At 38.3% G+C, this 20,990-nt stretch overlaps 1 protein-coding gene across 1 annotated transcript in view; it reads left to right on the top strand.

The window, feature by feature from the left end:
* Nucleotides 1-1,212: 1,212 nt before the first annotated feature.
* Nucleotides 1,213-20,990, top strand: part of Vsig4 (V-set and immunoglobulin domain containing 4) — a 46,238-nt gene continuing 26,460 nt past the window's right edge. The window contains exons 1-2 of the mRNA NM_177789.5: nucleotides 1,213-1,337; nucleotides 3,805-4,161. Coding sequence (NP_808457.1) covers nucleotides 1,283-1,337; nucleotides 3,805-4,161 — 412 coding nt within the window. The 5' untranslated portion in view covers nucleotides 1,213-1,282. The remainder of the gene's footprint in view (nucleotides 1,338-3,804; nucleotides 4,162-20,990) is intronic.

Here is a 20,990-nt window from a genome sequence, read left to right as displayed (position 1 = left end):
GATCATTTTGGAGATATGCAGATATTGAGTATAAATATTATCTAGGTATTTCTGTACTAATGATTTCACAAATTCTAGTCTTTTGGTTCATTTTTAGAATAGAAATGTATTTAATTCAGTCAACTCAACAAAGTATTTATTAATTATTATATTATATGTCTGGTTGTCTTTAGTGAACATGACTATATAAAAGTAATGCCTTGTTTATACCTACATTACAGAATGTACAGTGAAAAATTAAAGAGATAGTAAATGTCAGGTACAAGCACTATAGAGACAAAAGAAGAAATGTAAGAGAATAGAGATGAAACATATAAAGATACAAGAGTAAGTTCACTAATACTCATTTTAGTACAGTGTCTGAATGAATAAAAGATGGAAAATGCCAGTTGTTATTGCTGTAGCCGATATTGTATAGATAATGTGGCTTGATCATTTTTAATTTACAACACACAATTACCAAGTCTCATCATGTTCATGTTACAACTGAGAAAGCTAATATTCAGAAGGGTTTTATTTTTCTAAGGCCTAGAATTAAAACTTTCAATCTAATAAAGCATTCCCTTATTAAGTCTAACAAACTACAAATAAGGCTTATCTTTCTCTTTAAAAAAATAAAATATAGATGTCTTTACAAAGGCATCATGAGGAATACTAATTAAAGCTAGTCGTTTCTTGACATCAGAGATGGGGCTACTGGCAAAAGTCAGTCAACAAACTTTCCCACTGTGAGATATGCGACACCCTCCAAAGCAACTATATCCCTAGTCTTAACAACTAATAAAACAATTTCTGTGTAGAAAGTCATCCAGTGCACTAAACTCATACTATGAAGCACTCGAGTGCCTCTAATTCACACAGTGTCCATTTGTATTGAGGACTATGGAGCTAATGGTACAAATTATGAAAACTGCATATGCCAGAACAAATGGTTTCCCTAGACTGACCAGAAAGTAAAACATCCCTCTATGGTAAACTTTGAGCAGACTCAAAATTCTGGGACATTAAAGACCAGAGAGCACCACTGGTCCCAGAGAAAGTCAAATCCTAGTAGAATGAGGAACAGTTTCACCCATCCTTAAATCTCTAACCTTACGCAGCGTAAAAAGAAAGAACCCTGTGTGACTCTTCTGAAATACGGAAGGTGGGGGAAGTGTGTGAGGAAACTAGGATTCTGAGGGAATAAAATAGAAAAGCAACACAGAAACTGGCAGCTACCAGCACTTCCAGGTTCTTCAGCAGCAAGAGGATGGAAGGATGAATAGAAGTAGCTTCAAATAGGATGGAGATCTCATCAGGCTTGCTGTTCCTGGGCCACCTAATAGTGCTCACCTATGGTAAGGCAGGATATTGATACTTGACTACCTCTTCACCCTCTGGCAGAAAATGTGAGTGTTGACTTTGAGTGTTTACCGAGAAAAACTTGTTTCTCCTGGGCAGTCACAGTTGCCTGCAATTCTACAGGCTTTCTGAATGTTGAGCAGAAGGGAAGAAAGTCTGGTAAAGCTTCCAGAAACTGCCTTGGATAGAAATTGAAAGAGTTCTTCTCTTAGAAAATATCTGCATCACTTTCCAATATTTCAGGGATGTCAGAGGACTCCAATGTCATGCAAACTTTCCATATTCTCCTTTTCCCTTGAAATTTTATAATTATGACTAACTTTCCATTTCCAAGCTTTGATTCTTGCTGCAGTATATACCTCCACAATGAATAAATGTTGTTGAGTAAATAGATGTGACCTTAGAAGTAACCTATAGCCAAGGATGTTGAGGTACACCTTTAATCCTAGCTGTTGGGAGGTAGAGGCACTCTGATCTCTGTGATCTCAAGGACACTTTCGACTACATAGAAAGTTCCAGGATATCTAAGGTTACATGGTGAGACTCAGTTTGTAAATAAATAGATAAAAGTAACACATGCCACTACTTAGAATTGTTTACAAGTGCTCAGCACTTGCTATTCATACACTTTTAGAACACAGACATTTACTGATATCCATGCTACTCTAAGACTTCTCACGATCAACCCAGAACAGATACTATTCCTTTTTTTTCATGTCAGCACTTCAAACATCTAAAGAACGGAAAGAACTGTATCCTCTTAATTTTCTTCTCTAAACTAAATATCTCTAGCTTCTTTAACTAAAGGATGTGGTATACTACTAGCTGCTGGGATAACTCACTTCCCTGTGGGCATAGTAGCCCAGTTGTAGGGCCTGTTTGCAGGGATCTAATTCTAGATTCATAGTCCAGCAGAGTCTGGGATATCTCATAGTAGCATTATTTCTGTGACTCTTCTTCCACTCTCACTATTCAAGAAAATGAAATGCCTTTTCAGGAAACTAAGTACAAGTAATAACTACTTAAGACTTGGTATAGGGTAAAAGGATTTTTTTGCTGAATTTCTGCTTGCTTCATCTTCCTATAGGGTGTCATTGGCTTAAACATAATTTGAAGTACTCAGCAATGATGGGCTATGTTTATGCTTTTTAATTTTATTTTATTGAAGTTGACCCCTCTAATGGTTAAAATATGCCGTGTATTTTCCAAGAGTTCCTGGTGAGGCAAAGACCATAGATGCCACTTCAGTGTTCAGATACATTAGTATATGCTTTGGTACTTAGCAGTGTATCCTGAAAGTCAGATAACATAACCTCGCTCCATGCACAAGGCATCGTAGTCTACCTGCTTAACTGAAAATATGCTAAATAAAAAAGATTCAGTCAGTGATACCTTGCATTTTGAAACTATATCTACCAAGAAAGACATTGCCAAAAAACAGCCCCTGGACCCAGTTGAATAAAAGTCATCAAGATATGAGCATACATATGAAAACCTCTAATACAATGGGCACCCATCTCTTTTTGCCTCTGGACTCCCTCCAACTCCCCAGCCCATCAAGAAGCAATTTTCTTTGTTTTCACCACACAATAGCTAGCACAACCAGTGCTAGAGAGTTACTCAGGTTCTTTTCTTTTCCAGACCAAGTATGGATGAAATCTTTTCCCCCTCAGGATATCATTTTCTAATATCTTTTTGGTAAGAACTAAAGGAAATGAAAAAAAAAAAAAAAACAAAGAGAAAAGAGAAATAAGGACAGAAATTGGCTAGACTTGCTTGCAAAGTACATGTTTCAAATCTAATAGCTAATGGTTTGGTTAAATAGGAATATACTCCAGAATTTTTGCTTCACCCTATGTTTCATCTTTAGAGTCTTCTATAGCTCATCTCTTTCACCCTGCCAGAAAAGAATTTGATTTTATGTCCCAATCACTGAGCCTTTCTCTTGAATGAGTCTGTTTCAAGCAGCAAACTGTACAAAATGAAGTACTTTGGTTTCCACTATTCACCATTTTCCTTCCTACATATCATTTGAAAATAGTGAAAGAAAATATTATATATATGTACATATATTTACATATTCTATAATATTTTACATATATGCACTTATATGTGTGTGCATACATATACATGTAAAATATTATAGAATTCTAAAAATTATTCTATCCTAACTCTCACATAATATTTGGAGGAAAATGGATCCTTCACAGTGGTAGTGACTTACCGAGGGTCACTTACTGGCAAGACAGTGTCGTGAAAGGAGCTTAAAAGCACTAGAGCTAATAAGTGTTAAAGTCTTTGTCGTAGGGACTGACTCACATTGATGGGAAAGTTAACAGACCAGAAGAGCACAGGGATGAAGGAAGGGTGTTTCCCAGAAACCTATTGAGTCTGTCACTCATACCCTCACTCCAGTGAACATTTTGTCTGTGTTTGCCTTTTTGACTTTGTTCCCTGTTTTAGGCCACCCCACCCTAAAAACACCTGAGAGTGTGACAGGGACCTGGAAAGGAGATGTGAAGATTCAGTGCATCTATGATCCCCTGAGAGGCTACAGGCAAGTTTTGGTGAAATGGCTGGTAAGACACGGCTCTGACTCCGTCACCATCTTCCTACGTGACTCCACTGGAGACCATATCCAGCAGGCAAAGTACAGAGGCCGCCTGAAAGTGAGCCACAAAGTTCCAGGAGATGTGTCCCTCCAAATAAATACCCTGCAGATGGATGACAGGAATCACTATACATGTGAGGTCACCTGGCAGACTCCTGATGGAAACCAAGTAATAAGAGATAAGATCATTGAGCTCCGTGTTCGGAAATGTAAGTCACTGTGAGAGTAGAAATGCATTGGTAAGCAAAGACACAGTAGAGTAGTGTAATCCCAGACACCTCTGAGAAATTGAGTGGCCTTGGTTGCTATGTACATAGGTTCTCTGTAATTCTGTTTGCTAATCACAAGCACCTCAGGGTCACCACCTTATTAGAAATTTAAAAAGTGTTTAAAAAAGACAATTCCACTAGGCTGTCCATTACTTTCCACCCTGTAAGGAGTATCTTTCTACTCACACAGACCCCAGGTGGGAAGTGCTGGTTTTCATATGACAGTGTTTTGTGATATAAATAATACCATATGATAGGCAAAGGCTTGTTTGCATTTGGAGAGCAGGTTTTCATTTATAAGTATTTTTGAGAATAAAAAATAAAATTTTAACCGGGCAATGGTGGCACATGTCTTTAATCCCAGCACTTGGGAGGCAGAGGCAGGCAGATTCTGAGTTCGAGGCTAGCCTGGTCTACAAGGTGAGTTCCAGGACAGCCAGGGCTATATAGAGAAACTCTGTCTTGGAAAACAAACAAACAAGCAAACAAATAAATAGATAAATAAATAAATATATAAATAAATATAAAATTTGTAAATATAAAAAATACAATTCCATTGCCTTATAAAATGCTACCTATCTCTCCTATATTCACTAAAGTCTTTCTGAGGTACATACTTCCCACCAAGTACATCTCCCAATTTACCACAAAACTTTGCAAACAGAAAAGAGCATTATTGTCTACATAAAGCTAAACTCTATCCATTTATACCCAACCATATAAATTTTTCTACAGCAGCTGACCCTGCTGTCCATTTCTTTCTCCTTCGTTTAACCACTTTTACTTGGGTTTTCTACAGTTTATCTGCATGACTATTCCTAGATTACTTTGCAGGCTCTAATTCACTACTTTGTACATCTAGAGTAGAGGACATTGTTCACTTCACCCAGCTTGAGAATTTTCATTTCTAATCTTACAGTCTACACGTTGTCTCTCTCTTCTCTCTTTAATTATTTTTTTCCAATACAGATACTTTTTAGTCAATTTCAATACCAATGAGAATTTAATGGGCTTCTGTGTGTTTTTGAGGTTGTTACCAGAAAATTATTGCCTCTAATTACATATTGAAGCATTTCCCTATGCTTGTTTCTAATATATTGAGAGTTCCCAACCTCACATTGAAGTTCTTGATCTACTTTTGTTGATTTTTTACAGGATAATACAGGTCAGATTTGAATATTAGTGATATCCACTTTCCCCAGCACCATTTATTGCAAAGGCTATTGTTTGTCTAGTGTGATTTTGTACATTTACAAGTAATTACTTAGTTTCACAAGTGTTAGTATATTTCCAGGACTCTGTTATACTGACCTGTGTCTTTTTATAGCAGTATTGTGCTGGTTTTGCTTAATATATTTCTGTGAAATGTTCCAAAATCTGATATTGTAATGATTTCAGCCTTCTATGTAACTGCACATCTAAATACTGTAACCATTTAAAAATTACATTTGTCTAATTAATCTTGAGTTGTAAGTGTAAATTATTTATTTGGAATGTTATAGTCTTATGAAATACATTAGTGTATTTCTCCATCCTTCATATTGTCTTTTTAAAATTTTTTTTAGATTTATTTATATGTGAGTGTTTTGTCTACAGGTATTCCCATGCACCATATGTATGTCTAGTACTTAAAGAGGTCTGAATAGTGATCAAATGCTCTCTATCTGGAGTTATAGATGTTTATAAGCCATCATGTGTGTGCTAACAAAACCAAACCCAGGTCCTCTACAAGAGCAGACAGTGATCTTAACTATTAAGCCATCTCTCCAACCAAACATGTTGCCTTTTTATTTTCATGATAGTATCCTTTAAGGTCCCAACGTTTCTAATTTTATTGACACCTAACCTATATTTGTCTTAGTACTTGTATGTTGAACTATGTCCTACCAAACATTTCTTAACATGCATAAAGTCTGGCAGAAATGAGTAGTGAAGGCACATGGGCTTGATATTTTCTTTGTTAGTAGTTGTTTAACTAGCAATCCAAATGTTTTTTTACTTGTTTAAATTATGTAATTTTATTTCCTGGTTCATCTTTTAAAATTAACATTTCTGTTTTTAAGAATTTATCATTTTATACATATAAGTGTTTTATCTAAATATATGTGTGTCTTAGTTACTTTTTTATTACTGTGATAAAATGATTTAACAAACTTATGAAGTAAATAGTTTGAGCTTACAATTTCTTTTATTTGCTAATTTCTTTTTTTTATTAGGTATTTATTTCATTTACATTTCCAATGCTTTCCCAAAAGTCCCACACATGCTCCCTACCCACTCCCCCGCCCACCCACTCCCAATTCTTGGCCCTGGCGTTCCCCTGTACTAAGGCATATAAAGTTTGCAAGACCAATGGGCCTCTCTTTCCAGTGATGGCCGACTAGGCCATCTTCTGATACATATGCAGCTAGAGACAAGAGCTCCGGGGGTACTGGTTAGTTCATATTGCTCTTCCATCTATAGGGTTGCAGATCCCTTTAGCTCCTTGGTTACTTTCTCTAGCTCCTCCATTGGGCGCCCTGTGATACATCCAATAGCTGACTGTGAGCATCCACTTATGTGTTTGAAGGCCCCGGCATAGTCTCACAAGAGACAGCAATATCTGGGTCCTTTCAGCAAGATCTTGCTAATATATGCAATGGTGTTAGTGTTTGGAAGCTGATTATGGGATGGATCCCCGGATATGGCAGCCTCTAGATGGTCCATCCTTTCATCTCAGCTCCAAACTTTGTCTCTGTAACTCCTTCCATGGGTGTTTTGTTCCCAATTCTAAGACGGGACAAAGTGCTCACATTTTGGTCTTGGTTCTTCTTGAGTTTCATGTGTTTCACAAATTTTATCTTATATCTTGGGTATTCTAAATTTCTGAGCTAATATCCACTTATCAGTAAGTACATATGGTTTGAGTTCTTTTGTGATTGGATTACCTCACTCAGGATGATGCCCTCCAGGTCCATCCATTTGCCTAGGAATTTCATAAATTCATTCTTTTGAACAGCTGAGTAGTACTCCATTGTGTAAATGTACCTCATTTTCTGTATCCATTCCTCTGTTGAGGGGCATCTGGGTTCTTTCCAGCTTCTGGCTATTATAAATAAGGCTGCTATGAACATCGTAGAGCATGTGTCCTTCTTACCAATTGGAACATCTTCTGGATATATGCCAAGGAGAGGTATTGCAGGATCCTCTGGTAGTACTATGTCAAATTTTCTGAGGAACTACCAGACTGATTTCCAAAGTGGTTGTAAAAGCTTGCAATCTCACCAGCAATGGAGGAGTGTTTCTCTTTCTCCACATCCTCGTCAGCATCTACTGTGACATGAATTTTTGATCTTAGCCATTCTGACTGGTGTGAGGTAGAATCTCAGGGTTGTTTTGACTTGCATTTCCCTGATGATTAAGGATGCTGAACATTTTTTCAGGTGCTTCTCAGCCATTCGGTATTCCTCACGTGAGAATTCTTCTGTTTTTTTTTTTTTTGTTTGTTTGTTTGTTTGTTTCTGTTTTTGTTTTTTTTTTGGCTCTGAGCCCCATTTTTTAATAGGGTTATTTGATTTTTCTGGAGTCCACCTTCTTAAGTTCTTTATATATATTGGATATTAGTCCCCTATCTGATTTAGGATAGGTAAAGATCCTTTCCCAATCTGTTGGTGGCCTTTTTGTCTTATTGACAGTAACTTTTGCCTTGCAGAAACTTTGCAATTTTTTGAGGTCCCATTAGTCAATTCTCGATCTTACAGCACAAGCCATTGCTGTTCTATTCAGGAATTTTTCCCCTTTCTTCGAGGTTTTTCCCTACTTTCTCCTCAATAAGTTTCAGTGTCTCTGGTTTTATGTGGAGTTCCTTAATCCACTTAGATTTGACCTTAGTACAAGGAGATAGGAATGGATCAATTTGCATTCTTCTACATGATAACCGCCAGTTGTGCCAGTACCATTTGTTGAAAATGCCGTCTTTTTTCCACCAGAAGGTTTTTGCTCCCTTGTCAAAGATCAAGTGACCATAGGTGTGTGGGTTCATTTCTGGGTCTTCAATTCTATTCCATTGGTCTACTTGTCTGTCTCTATACCAGTACCATGCAGTTTTTATCACAATTGCTCTGTAGTACAGCTTTAGGTCAGGCATGGTGATTCCACCGGAGGTTCTTTTATCCTTGAGCAGAGTTTTTGCTATCCTAGGCTTTTTGTTATTCCAGATGAATTTACAGATTGCCCTTTCTAATTTGTTGAAGAACTGATTTGTAATTTTGATGGGGATTGCATTGAATCTGTAAATTGCTTTTGGCAAGATAGACATTTTTACTATATTAATCCTGCCAATCCATGAGCATGTGAGATCTTTCCATCTTCTGAGATCTTCTTTAATTTCTTTCTTCAGAGATTTGAAGTTTTTATCATAAAGATCTTTCACTTCCTTAGTTAGAGTCAAACCAAGGTATTTTATATTATTTGTGACTATTGAGAAGGGTATTGTTTCCCTAATTAATTTCTCAGTCTATTTATCCTTTGTGTACAGAAAGGCCATTGACTTGTTTCAGTTAATTTTATATCCAGCAAATTCCCTGAAGCTGTTTATCAGGTTTAGGAGGTCTCTGGTAGAATTTTTAGGATCACTTATATATGCTATCATATCATCTGCAAAAAGTGATATTTTGACTTTTTCCTTGCCAATTTGTATCCCCTTGATCTGCTATTGTTATCGAATTGCTCTGGCTAGAACTTCAAGTACAATGTTGAATAGGTATGGAGAAAGTGAGCAGCCTTGTGTATTCCCTGGTTTTAGTGGGATTGCTTCCAGCTTCTCACCATTTACTTTGATGGTGGCTACTCGTTTGCTGTAAATTGCTTTTATCATGTTTAGGTATGGGCCTCCAATGCCTGATCTTTCCAAGACTTTAATCATGAATGGGTGTTGGATTTTGTCAAATGCTTTCTCTGCATCTAACAAGATGATCATGTGGCTTTTGTCTTTGAGTTTGTTTATATACTGGATTACATTGATGGATTTCCATATATTGAATGATCCCTGCATCCCTGGGATGAAACTTACTTGGTCAGGATGGATGATTGTTTTGATGTGTTCTTGGATTCAGTTAGCGAGAATTTAATTGAGTATTTTTGCATCGATATTCATAAGGGAAATTAGTCTGAAGTTCTCTCTCTTTGTTGGGACTTTCTGTGGTTTAGGTATCAGAGTAATTGTGGCTTCGTAGAATGAGTTGGGTAGATTACCTTCTGCTTCTATTTTGAGAAATAGTTTGTGAAGAACTGGGATTAGTTCTTCTTTGAAGGTCTGATAGAACTCTGCACTAAACCTATCTGGTCCTGGGATTTTTTTGGTTGGGAGACTATTAATGACTGCTTCTATTTCTTTAGGGGATATAGGACTGTTTAGACCATTAACCTGATCTTGATTTAACTTTGGTACCTGGTATCTGTCTAGAAACATGTCCATTTCATCCAGGTTCTCCAGTTTTTTTTGAGTATAGGCTTTTGTAGAAGGATCTGATGGTGTTTTGGATTTCTTCGGGATCTGTTGTTTGTCTCCCTTTTCATTTCTGATTTTGTTAATTAGGATGCTTTCCCTGTGCCCTCTAGTGAATCTGGCTAAGGGTTTGTCTATCTTGTTGATTTTCTCAAAGAACCAGCTCCTCCTTTGGTTGATTCTTTGAATACTTCTTTCCACTTGGTTGGTTTCTCCCCTGAGTTTGATTATTTCCTGCAGTCTTCTCCTCTTGGGTGAATTTGCTTCCTTTTTTTCTAGAACTTTTAGGTGTGTTGGCAAGCTGCTAGTGTGTGCTCTCTCTAGTTTCTTTTTCGAGGCACTCAGAGCTATGAGTTTTCCTCTTAGAAATGCTTTTATTGTGTCCCATAAGTTTGGGTATGTTGTGGCTTCATTTTCATTAAACTCCAAAAAAGTCCTTAATTTCTTTCTTTATTCCTTCCTTGACCGAGGTATGATTGAGAATAATGTTGTACAGTTTCCACATGAATATTGGCTTTCTATTATTTATTTTGTTATTGAAGAGCAGCCTTAGTCCATGGTGATCTGATAGGATGCATGGGACAATTTCAATATTTTTGTTTCTGTTTAGGCCTGTTTTATGACCAATTATGTAGTCAATTTTGGAGAAGGTACCATGAGGTGCTGAGAAGAAGGTATATCCTTTTGTTTTAGGGTATGTTTAGAAAATGTTCTGTAGATATCTGTTAGAACCATTTGTTTCATAACTTCTGTTAATTTCACTGTGTCCCAGTTTAGTTTCTGTTTCTATGATCTGTCCATTGGTGAAAGTGGTGTGTTGAAGTCTCCCACTATTATTATGTGAGGTGCAATGTGTGCTTTGAGCTTTACTAAAGTGTCTTTAATGAATGTGGCTGCCCTTGTATTTGGAGCATAGATATTCAGAATTGAGAGTTCCTCTTGGAAGATTTTATCTTTGATGAGTATGAAGTGCCCCTCCCTGTCTTTTTTGATGACTTTGGGTTGGAAGTCAATTTTATTAGATATTAGAATGGCTACTGCAGTTTGTTTCTTCAGACCATTTGCTTGGAAAATTGTTTTCCAGCCTTTCATTCTGAGGTAGTGTCTGTCTTTTTCCCTGAGATGGATTTTCTGTAAGCAGCAAAATGTTGGGTCCTGTTTGTGTAGCCAGTCTGTTAGTCTATGTCTTTTTATTGAGGAGTTGAGTCCATTGATCTAAACAGATATTAAGGAAAAGCAATTGTTGCTTCCTATTATTTTTGTTGTTAAAGTCGGCATTCTGTTCTTGTGGCTGTCTTCTTTTAGGTTTGTTGAAAGATTACTTTCTTGCTTTTTCTTGGACATGGTTTTTGTACTTGTATTGTTTTGTTTTTGTTTTTCTTTTCTTTCTGTTATTATCCTTTGAAGGGCTGGATTCGTGGAAAGATAATGTGTGAATTTGGTTTTGTTGTGGAATAGTTTGGTTTCTACATCTATGGTAATTGAGAGTTTGGCTGGGTATAGTAGCCTGGGCTGGCATTTGTGTTCTCTTAGTGTCTGTATAACATCAGTCCAGGATCTTCTGGCTTTCACAGTCTCTGGTGAAAAGTCTGTTGCAATTCTGATAGGCTTGCCTTAATATGTTACTTGACATTTTTCCCTTACTGCTTTTAATATTCTGTCTTTATTTAGTGCATTTGTTGTTCTGATTATTATGTGTCAGGAGGAATTTCTTTTCTGGTCCAGTCTATTTGGAGTTCTGTAGGCTTCTTGTATGTTCATGGGCATCTCTTTCCTTAGCTTTGGGAAGTTTTCTTCAATAATTTTGTTGAAGATGTTTGCTGGTCCTTTGAGTTGAAAATCTTCATTCTCATCTATTCCTATTATCCATAGGTTTGGTCTTCTCATTGTGTCCTGGATTTCCTGGATGTTTTGAGTTAGGATATTTTTGCATTTCCATTTTCTTTGATTGTTGTGCAGATGTTCTCTATGGAATCTTCTGCACCTGAGATTCTCTCTTCCATCTCTTGTATTCTGTTGCTGATGCTCGCATCTATGGTTCCAGATTTCTTTCCTAGGGTTTCTATCTCCAGTGTTGCCTCACTTTGATTTTTCTTTATTGTGTCTACTTCCCTTTTTAGTTCTAGTATGGTTTTGTTCATTTCCATCACCTGTTTGGATGTGTTTTCCTTTTTTTCTTTATGGACTTGCAACTCTTTAGTAGTGTTCTCCTTTATTTCTTTAAGTGAGTTATTAAAATCCCTTTTGATGTCCTCTACCATCATCATGAGATATGCCTTTAAATCCGGGTCTAGGTTTTCGGGTGTGTTGGGGTGCCCTGGACTTGCTGAGGTGGGAGTACTGTGTTCTGATGATGGTGAGTGGTCTTGGTTTCTGTTAGTAAGATTCTTACGTCTGCCTTTCGCCATCTGGTAATCTCTGGAGTCAGCTGTTATAGTTGTCTCTGGTTAGAGCTTGTTCCTCTCGTGATTCTGTTATTCTCTAACAGCAGACCTGGGAGACTAGATCTCTCCTAAGTTTCAGTGGTCAGAGCACTCTCTGCAGGCAGGCTCTCCTCTTTCAGGGAAGGTGCACAGATATCTGGAGTTCAGACTTGCCTCCTGGCAGAAGATGAAGGCCCAAAACAGGACCTGTCCCAGAAGCTGTTAGCTTCTGTAGTCCACATTCTCCCTGTGCAGACTAGTCTCGATGGAATCCAGGAACCAAGATGTCTCCTGCAGATGCTCAGTCAAAGCCCTCCTGGGCTGGCTGGACACCTCTCCTCTGGCAGGGAAGGTGCCCAGATGTCTGGAGCCCAAATAGGGGGCTGCCTCAGATGCTCTGTGGCTCCCACCTGTTCCAGAAGCTGTTAGCTTCTGCAGTCCATACTCTCACCTGTGCAGGCTAGTCTCAGTGGAGTCCAGGACCTGAGATGTCTCCTACAGATGCTCTGGCAAAGCCCTCCCGGGCTGGGCGGGCACCTCTCCTCTAGCAGAGAAGGTGCCCAGATGTCTGGAGCCAGAAAAGGGGGCTGCCTCAGAAGCTCTATGGCTCCCTCCTGTCCCAGAAGCTGTTTGCTTCTGCAGTCCACACTCTCACCTGTGCAGGCTAGTCTCGGTGGAGTCCGGGAACCAAGATGTCTCCCGCAGATGCTCTTACCTATTTACTAACTTCTTTTTTTTTTCCATTTTTTATTAGGTATTTAGCTCATTTACATTTCCAATGCTATACCAAAAGTCCCCCATACCCACCCACCCCCACTCCCCTACACACCCACTCCCCCTTTTTGGCCCTGGCGTTCCCCTGTACTGGGGCATACAAAGTTTATGTGTCCAATGGGCCTCTCTTTCCAGTGATGGCCGATTAGGCCATCTTTTGATACATATGCAGCTAGAGTCAAGAGCTCCGGGGTATTGGTTAGTTCATAATGTTGTTCCACCTATAGGGTTGCAGATCCCTTTAGCTCCTTGGGTTCTTTACTTCTTAATTAATTATTTTATTTATTTACATCCCAAATGTTGCCCCCCTGTGTCTCCTTTCAGAGTTTTTCACCCTATCCCCTTTGCCTCTGAGAGGGTGCTCCCCAACCTTAGGCCTCCCTCTTTGCTGGGTTAGAGGCCATGACACCAAAGCAAAGGGTTAGAATCCATGACACCAAAGCAATGGCATGGCTGCAGAAACAGCTAAAACTTCACATTTTGATCTGAAAGCAGGAATCTGAGAGAAAGGACATGAGGAATGGCACAAGTCTTTTGAAACTTCAAAGCCCACCCCCAGAGACATATTTCTTGCAACAGGTCCACACATCCTAACCTTTCTCAAGTGATTATACAAACAAGTGATCAAGTTTTCAAATATATGAGCCCATAGGAGCCATTTCCATTCAAACCACCATAATATTCGGGTACCAAATTCCTGCCTGGTACCTGTGGAGGCCAGAAGATGACATAGATTCCCTGGAATTTGATCTATATATGGCAATGTGTGCTTATGTCAGTGTTCAAAGCCAAAACCAGGTCCTCTGTAAGAGCAAAAAGAACTCTTAACTGCTGAACCAACACTCCAGGTATCACTTGCAGTTTTATTTATTCAGTTGGAAAGGATGCATTATGTCAGATAGTTTTAAATTTTGTTTTATACACAGAATATAGTCTTTTTCGAATAATTCTCCATGTGTAGTTGATAATAGTATCTACAATTCACCACAGACAGTACCAACCCCTAGGTTGGTAGTCCTGGTCCTATAAGAAAGCAAGTTGAGTAAGTAAGCAACATTCTTCTATGGCTTCTACTTCATTCCTCCCTCTAGGTTCCTAACATGAGTCCCTGCTGTGACTTCTCTAAATGATATATGACCTAGGGCTTGTAAGCAGAAATAAACCCTTTCTGCACCAAGTTGCTTAAGTCATGGTGTTTTATCACAACAATATAAATCCTAGCTAAGACATTTACTAAGTATTTTCATTATTTTCTCTCAGTGGGATATCAATTCCTAATTTATTGGATTTATTCCAACTTAATTTTATAATGTACAAAAAATTGTTTCGATTCAGCTCAATTTCTTATCCTTTAATTCTACCATTACTGTAAATTACATCTTAGTGTATTATAATGATATAAGTATTGATTTTGAATTATTGTCTTGTAAAGTGTTTTCTAATGTCAGGTTACAAAAGTGTGTTTAGACTCAATACTTAATTTTATAGTTATCTGTACTGGTGCTTTTTTATTTCTTCATATTAGGCTGGATTTCATCCAGTGTCCCTTTATTATAGCTTAAAAATGCCTTTTTACATTTTTTATGGATGCAATCTGTTAGAGAATATTCTCATGTATATTATAAAATTTAGGAAATATCTTGATATTTTTCGCTCCATTTTCATCTGGGGGTTGTGTTTTAGATAGGGTTTTTCTATGCTGCCCAAACTAAATTCATACTTGTAAGTAGAACTATAAGTACATGTTATTCTTCTTTTTTATTAGATATTTTCTTTATTTACATTTCAAATGTTATTCCCTTTCCTAGATTCCCATCTGAAATCTCCTATCAACCCCCCATCCCCCTCCTCCACAACCCACCCACTCCCACTTCCTGGGCCAGGCATTCTCCTATACTGCGGCATAGAACCTTCATGGGACCAAGAAAGAGCCTCTCCTCCCATTGATAACCTACTAGGCCATCCTCTGCTACATATGCACCTAGAGCACAAGTCCCTGTGTGTTTTCTTTCATTGGTGGTTTAGTCCCAGGGACCACTGGGGGTACTGGTTAGTTCATATTGTTTCTCCTAGGGGGCTGCAAACCCCTTCAGCTCCTTGGGTTCTTTCTCTATCTCCTTCATTGGGGACCCTGTGATCTATCTAATGGATGGCTGTGAGCATCCACTACTGTATTAGGCACTGGAAGACCTCTCAGAAGACAGCTATATCAGGCTCCTGTCAGCAAGCTCTTGTTGGCATCCACAATAGTGTCTGGTTTTGCAGGTTGTTTATGGGATGGATTCCCACATGGAGCAGTTTCTGGATGGTCATTCCTTCAGTTTCTGCTCCAAATTTTGTCTCTGTAACTCCTTTAATGAGTATTTTGGTCCCCATTCTAAGAAGGAATGGTGTTTCCATACTTTGTTCTTCCGTCTTCTTGAGTTTCATGTGTTTTGCAAATTGTACCTTGGGTATTCTGAGCTTCTTGGCTAATCTCCACTTATCAGTGAGTGCATATCATGTGTGTTCTTTTGTGATTGGGTTACCTCACTCAGAATGATATCCTCCAGATCCATCCATTTTTCTAAGAATTTTGGGAATTCATTGTTTTTAGTAGCTGAGTAGTAGAACATTGTGTAAATGCTCCACATTTTCTGTGTCCATTCTTCTGTTGAAGGACATCTATATAATTTCCAGCTTCTGGCTATTATAAATAAGGCTGCTATGAACATAGTGGAGCATGTGTCCTTATTACCAGTTGGGACATCTTCTGAGTATAAGCCCAGGAGAGGAATTGCTGGAACTTACGGTAGAACTATGTCCCATTTTCTGAGGAACCACCAGACTGATTTCCAGAGTGGTTGTACCAGTTTGCAATCTGACCAACAATGGAGGAGTGTTCCTATTTCTCTACATCCTTGCCAGCATCAGCTATCACATGTGTTTTTGAACTTAGCCATTCTGACTGGTGTGAGGTGGAATATCGGGATTGTTTTGGGGTATTTGTTTTTGTTTTTGTTTTTTGCCAAACAATAAATTTTTAATACTTTTTATTAGGTATTTTCCTCATTTACATTTCCAATGCTATCCCAAAAGTGCCCCATACCCTCCCATCCACTCCCCTACCCACCCACTCCCACTTTTTGGCCCTGGCGTTCCCCTGTACTGGGGCATATAAAGTTTGCAAGTCCAATGGGCCTCTCTTTCCAGTGATGGCCAACTAGGCCATCTTTTGATACATATGCAGCTAGAGTCAAGAGCTCCGTATTACTGGTTAGCTCATAATGCTGTTCTACTTATAGGGTTACAGATCCCCTTAGCTCCTTGGGTACTTTATCTAGCTCCTCCACTGGGGTCCCTGTGATCCATCCAATAGCTGACTGTGAGCATACACTTCTGTGTTTGCTAGGCCCCGGCATAGTCTCACAAAAGACAGCTATATCTGGGTCCTTTCAGCAAAATCTTGCTAGTATATGCAATGGTGTCAGCATTTGGAAGCTGATTATGGGATGGAACCCTGGATATGGCAGGCTCTAGATGGTCCATCCTTTTGACACAGCTCCAAACTTTGTCTCTGTAACTCCTTCTATGGGTGTTTTGTTCCCAATTCTAAGAAGGGGCAAAGTGTCCACACTTTGGTCTTCCTTCCTTCTTCTTGAGTTTCATGCATTTAGCAAATTGTATCTTATATCTTGGGTATCCTAAGTTTCTGAGCTAATATCCACTTATCAGTGAGTACATATTGTATGAGTTCCATTGTGATTGGGTTACCTCACTCAGGATGATACCCTCCAGGTCCATCCATTTGTCTAGGAATTTCATAAATTCATTCACTTTAATAGCTGTGTAGTACTCCATTATGTAAATGTACCACATTTTCTGTATCCATTCATCTATTGAGGGGCATCTAGGTTCTTTCCAGCTTCTGACTATTATAAATAAGGCTGCTATGAACATAGTGGAGCATGTGTCCTTCTTACCAATTGGAACATCTTCTGGATATATGCCCAGGAGAGGTATTGCAGGATCCTCCGGTAGCACTATATCCAGTTTTCTGAGGAACTGCCAGACTTATTTCCAGAGTGGTTGTACAAGCTTGCAATCCCACCAGCAATGGAGGAGTGTTCCTCTTTCTCCACATCCTCGCCAGCATCTGCTTTCACATGAATTTTTGATCTTAGCCATTCTGACTGGTGTGAGGTGGAATCTCAGGGTTGTTTTGATTTGCATTTCCCTGATGATTAAGGATGCTGAACATTTTTTCAGGTGCTTCTCAGCCCTTTGGTATTCCTCAGGTGAGAATTCTTTGTTTAGCTCTGAGCCCCATTTTTTAATAGGGTTATTTGATTTTCTGGAGTCCACCATCTTGAGTTCTTTATATATATTGGATATTAGTCCCCTATCTGGTTTAGGATTGGTAATGATCCTTTCCCAATCTTTTGGTGCCCTTTTTGTCTTATTGACGGTGTCTTTTGCTTTGCAGAAGCTTTGCAGTTTAATAAGGTCCCATTTGTCAATTCTCGATCTTACAGCACAAGCCATTCCTGTTCTATTCAGGAATTTTTCCCCTGTGCCCATATCTTCGATGGTTTTCCCTACTTTCTCCTCAATAAGTTTCAGTGTCTCTGGTTTTATGTGGAGTTCCTCAATCTGCTTAGATTTGACTTTAGTACAAGGAGATAGGAATGGATCAATTCACATTCTTCTACATGATAACCGCCAGTTATGCCAGCACCATTTGTTGAAAATGCTGTCTTTTCCCCAATTGATGGCTTTTGCTCCCTTGTCAAAGATCAAGTGACCATAGGTGTGTGGGTTCATTTCTGGGTCTTCAATTCTATTTCATTGGTCTAGTTGTCTGTCGCTATACCAGTACCATGCAGTTTTTATCACAATTGCTCTGTAGTACAGCTTTAGGTCAGGCATGGTGATTCCACCAGAGGTTCTTTTATCCTTGAGAAGAGTTTTTGCTATCCTAGGTTTTTGTTATTCCAGATGAATTTGCCAATTGCCCTTTCTAATTCGTTGAAGAATTGAATTGGAATTTTGATGGGGATTGCATTGAATCTGTAGATTGCTTTTGGCAAGATAGCCATTTTTACTATATTGATCCTGCCAATCCATGAGCATGGGAGATCTTTCCATCTTCTGAGATCTTCTATTATTTCTTTCCTCAGAGACTTGAAGTTCTTATCATACAGTTCTTTAGCTTCCTTAGTTAGAGTCACGCCAGGGTATTTTATATTATTTGTGGCTATTGAGAAGGGTGTTGTTTCCCTAATTTCTTTCTCAGCCTGTTTATTCTTTGTGTAGAGAAAGGCCATTGACTTGTTTGAGTTAATTTTATATCCAGCTAATTGGTTGAAGCTCTTTATCAGGTTTAGGGGTTCTCTGGTGGAATTTTTAGGGTCACTTATATATAATAACATATCACCTGTAAAAAGTGATATTTTGACTTCATCTTTTCTAAGTTGTATCCCCTTGGTCTCCTTTTGTTGTCGAATTGCTCTGGCTAGGACTTCAAGTACTATGTTGAATAGGTAAGGATAAAGTGGGCAGGCTTTTCCAGTACCTGATTATAGTGGGATTGCTTCCAGCTTCTCACCATTTACTTTGATGTTGGCTACTGGTTTGCTGTAGATTGCTTTTATCATGTTTAGGTATGGGCCTTGAATTCCTGATCTTTCCAAGACTTTTATCATGAATGGGTGTTGGATTTTGTCAAATGCTTTTTCTGAATCTAACGAGATGATCATGTGGTTTTTGTCTTTATTTTGTTTTTATAGTGGATTATGTTGATGGATTTCTGTATATTAAACCATCCCTGCATCCCTGGAATGAAACCTACTTGATCAGGATGGATGATTATTTTGATGTGTTCTTGGATTCGGTTAGTGAGAATTTAATTGAGTATTTTTGCATCGATATTCATAAGGAAAATTGGTCTTAAGTTTTGTATCTTTGTTGCTTCTATCTGTGGTTTAGGTATCAGAGTAATTGTGGCTTCATAGAATGAAATGGGTAGAGTACCTTCTGCTTCTATTTTGTTGAATAGTTTGTGACTTACTTGAATTAGAACTTCTTTGAAGGTTTGATAGAACTCTGAACTAAACCCATCTGTTCCTGGGCTTTTTTTGGTTGTGAGACTATTAATGACAGCTTCTATTTCTATAGGGGATATGGGATTGTTTAGATCATTAACCAGATCCTGATTTAACTTTGTTACCTGGTATCTATCTAGGAATTTGTCCATTTCATCCAGGTTTTCCAACTTTGTTAAGTATAGCATTTTTTAGAAGGATCTGATGGTGTTTTGGATTTCTTCAGGATCTGTTGTTATGTCTTCCTTTTCATTTCTGATTTTGTTCATTAGGATGCGGTCCCTGTGCCCTCTAGTGAGTCTGGCTAAGTGTTTATCTATCTTGTTGATTTTCTTAAAGAACCTGCTCCTCGTTTGGTTGGTTCTTTTAATATTTCTTCTTGTTTCCACTTGTTTGATTTAGCCCCTGAGTTTGATTATTTCCTGCTGTCTAGTCCTCTTGTGTGAATTTGCTTCCTTTTGTTCTAGAGCTTTTAGGTGTGTTGTCAAGATGCTAGTGTGTGCTCTCTCTAGTTTCTTTTTGGAGGCACTCAGAGCTTTGAGTTTTCCTCTTAGAAATGCTTTCATTGTGTCCCATAAGTTTGGGTATGTTGTGGCTACATTTTCATTAAACTCTAAAAAGTCTTTAATTTCTTTCTTTATTCCTTCCTTGACCAATGTATCATGGAGAGTAGTTTTGTTCAGTTTCCACGTGAATGTTGGCTTTCTATTATTTATGTTGTTATTGAAGATCAGCCTTATTCCATGGTGATCTGTTAGGATGCATGGGACAATTTCAATATTTTTTTATCTGTTGAGGCCTGTTTTGTGACCAATTATGTGGTCAGTTTTGGAGAAGGTACCATGAGGTGCTGAGAAGTTTTAGGATAAAATGTTCTGTAGATATTTGTTAAGTCCATTTGTTTCATAACTTCTGTTAGTTTCACTGTGTTCCTGTTTAGTTTATGTTTCCAGAATCTGTCTATTGGTGAGTGTGTGGTGTTCAAGTCTCCCACTATTATCTTGGGAGGTGCAATCTGTGCTTTGAGATTTACTAAAGTTTTTTTTTTTTTTTTTTTTTTTTTTTTTTTTTTTTTTTTTTTAATGAATGTGGCTGCCCTTGCATTCGGAGCATAAATATTCAGAATTGGGAATTCTTCTTGGAAGATTTAGCTTTGATGAGTATGAAGTGTCCCTCCTTGTGTTTTTTGATAACTTTGGGTTGGAAGTCGATTTTATCCGATATTAGAATGGCTACTCCAGCTTGTTTCTTCAGACTATCTGCTTGGAAAATTGTTTTCGAGCCTTTCTGGTGTAGTGTCTGTCTTTTTCCCTGACATGGGTTTCCTGTAAACAGCAAAATGTCGGGTCATGTTTGTGTAGCCAGTCTGTTAGTCTATGTCTTTTTATTGGGGAGTTGAGTCCATTGATATTAACAAATATTAAGGAAATGTAATTGTTGCTTCCTATTATTTTTGTTGTTAAAGTTGGCATTCTGTTCTTGTGGCTGCCTTCTTTTAGGTTTGTTGAAGGATTACTTTCTTGCTTTTTCTAGGGTGTGGTTTCTGTCCTTGTATTGTTTTCTTTCTGCTATTATCCTTTGAAGGACTGGATTCGTGGAAAGATAATGTGTGAATTTGGTTTTGTTGTGGAATACTTTGGTTTCTCCATCTATGGTAATTGAAAGTTTAGCTGGGTATAGTAGCGTAGGCTGGCACTTGTGTTCTCTTAGTGTCTGTATAACATCTGTCCAGGATTTTCTGGCTTTCATTGTCTCTGGTGAAAAATCTGGTGTAATTTTGATAGGCCTGCCTTTATATGTTACTTGACCTTTTTCCCTTACTGCTTTTAGTATTCTATCTTTATTTAGTGCATTTGTTGTTCTGATTATTATGTGTCAGGAGGAATTTCTTTTCTGGTCCAGTCTATTTGGAGTTCTGTAGGCTTCTTGTATGTTCATGGGCATCTCTTTCTTTATGTTTGGGAAGTTTTCTTCTATTATTTTGTTGAAGATATTAGCTGGCCC

The sequence above is a fragment of the Mus musculus genome, chromosome X, assembly GCF_000001635.26.
Source record: "Mus musculus strain C57BL/6J chromosome X, GRCm38.p6 C57BL/6J".
Taxonomy (NCBI): domain Eukaryota; kingdom Metazoa; phylum Chordata; class Mammalia; order Rodentia; family Muridae; genus Mus; species Mus musculus.
Note: the sequence above shows the minus strand (reverse complement) of the source record. Positions and strands in the feature narration are given on the sequence as shown.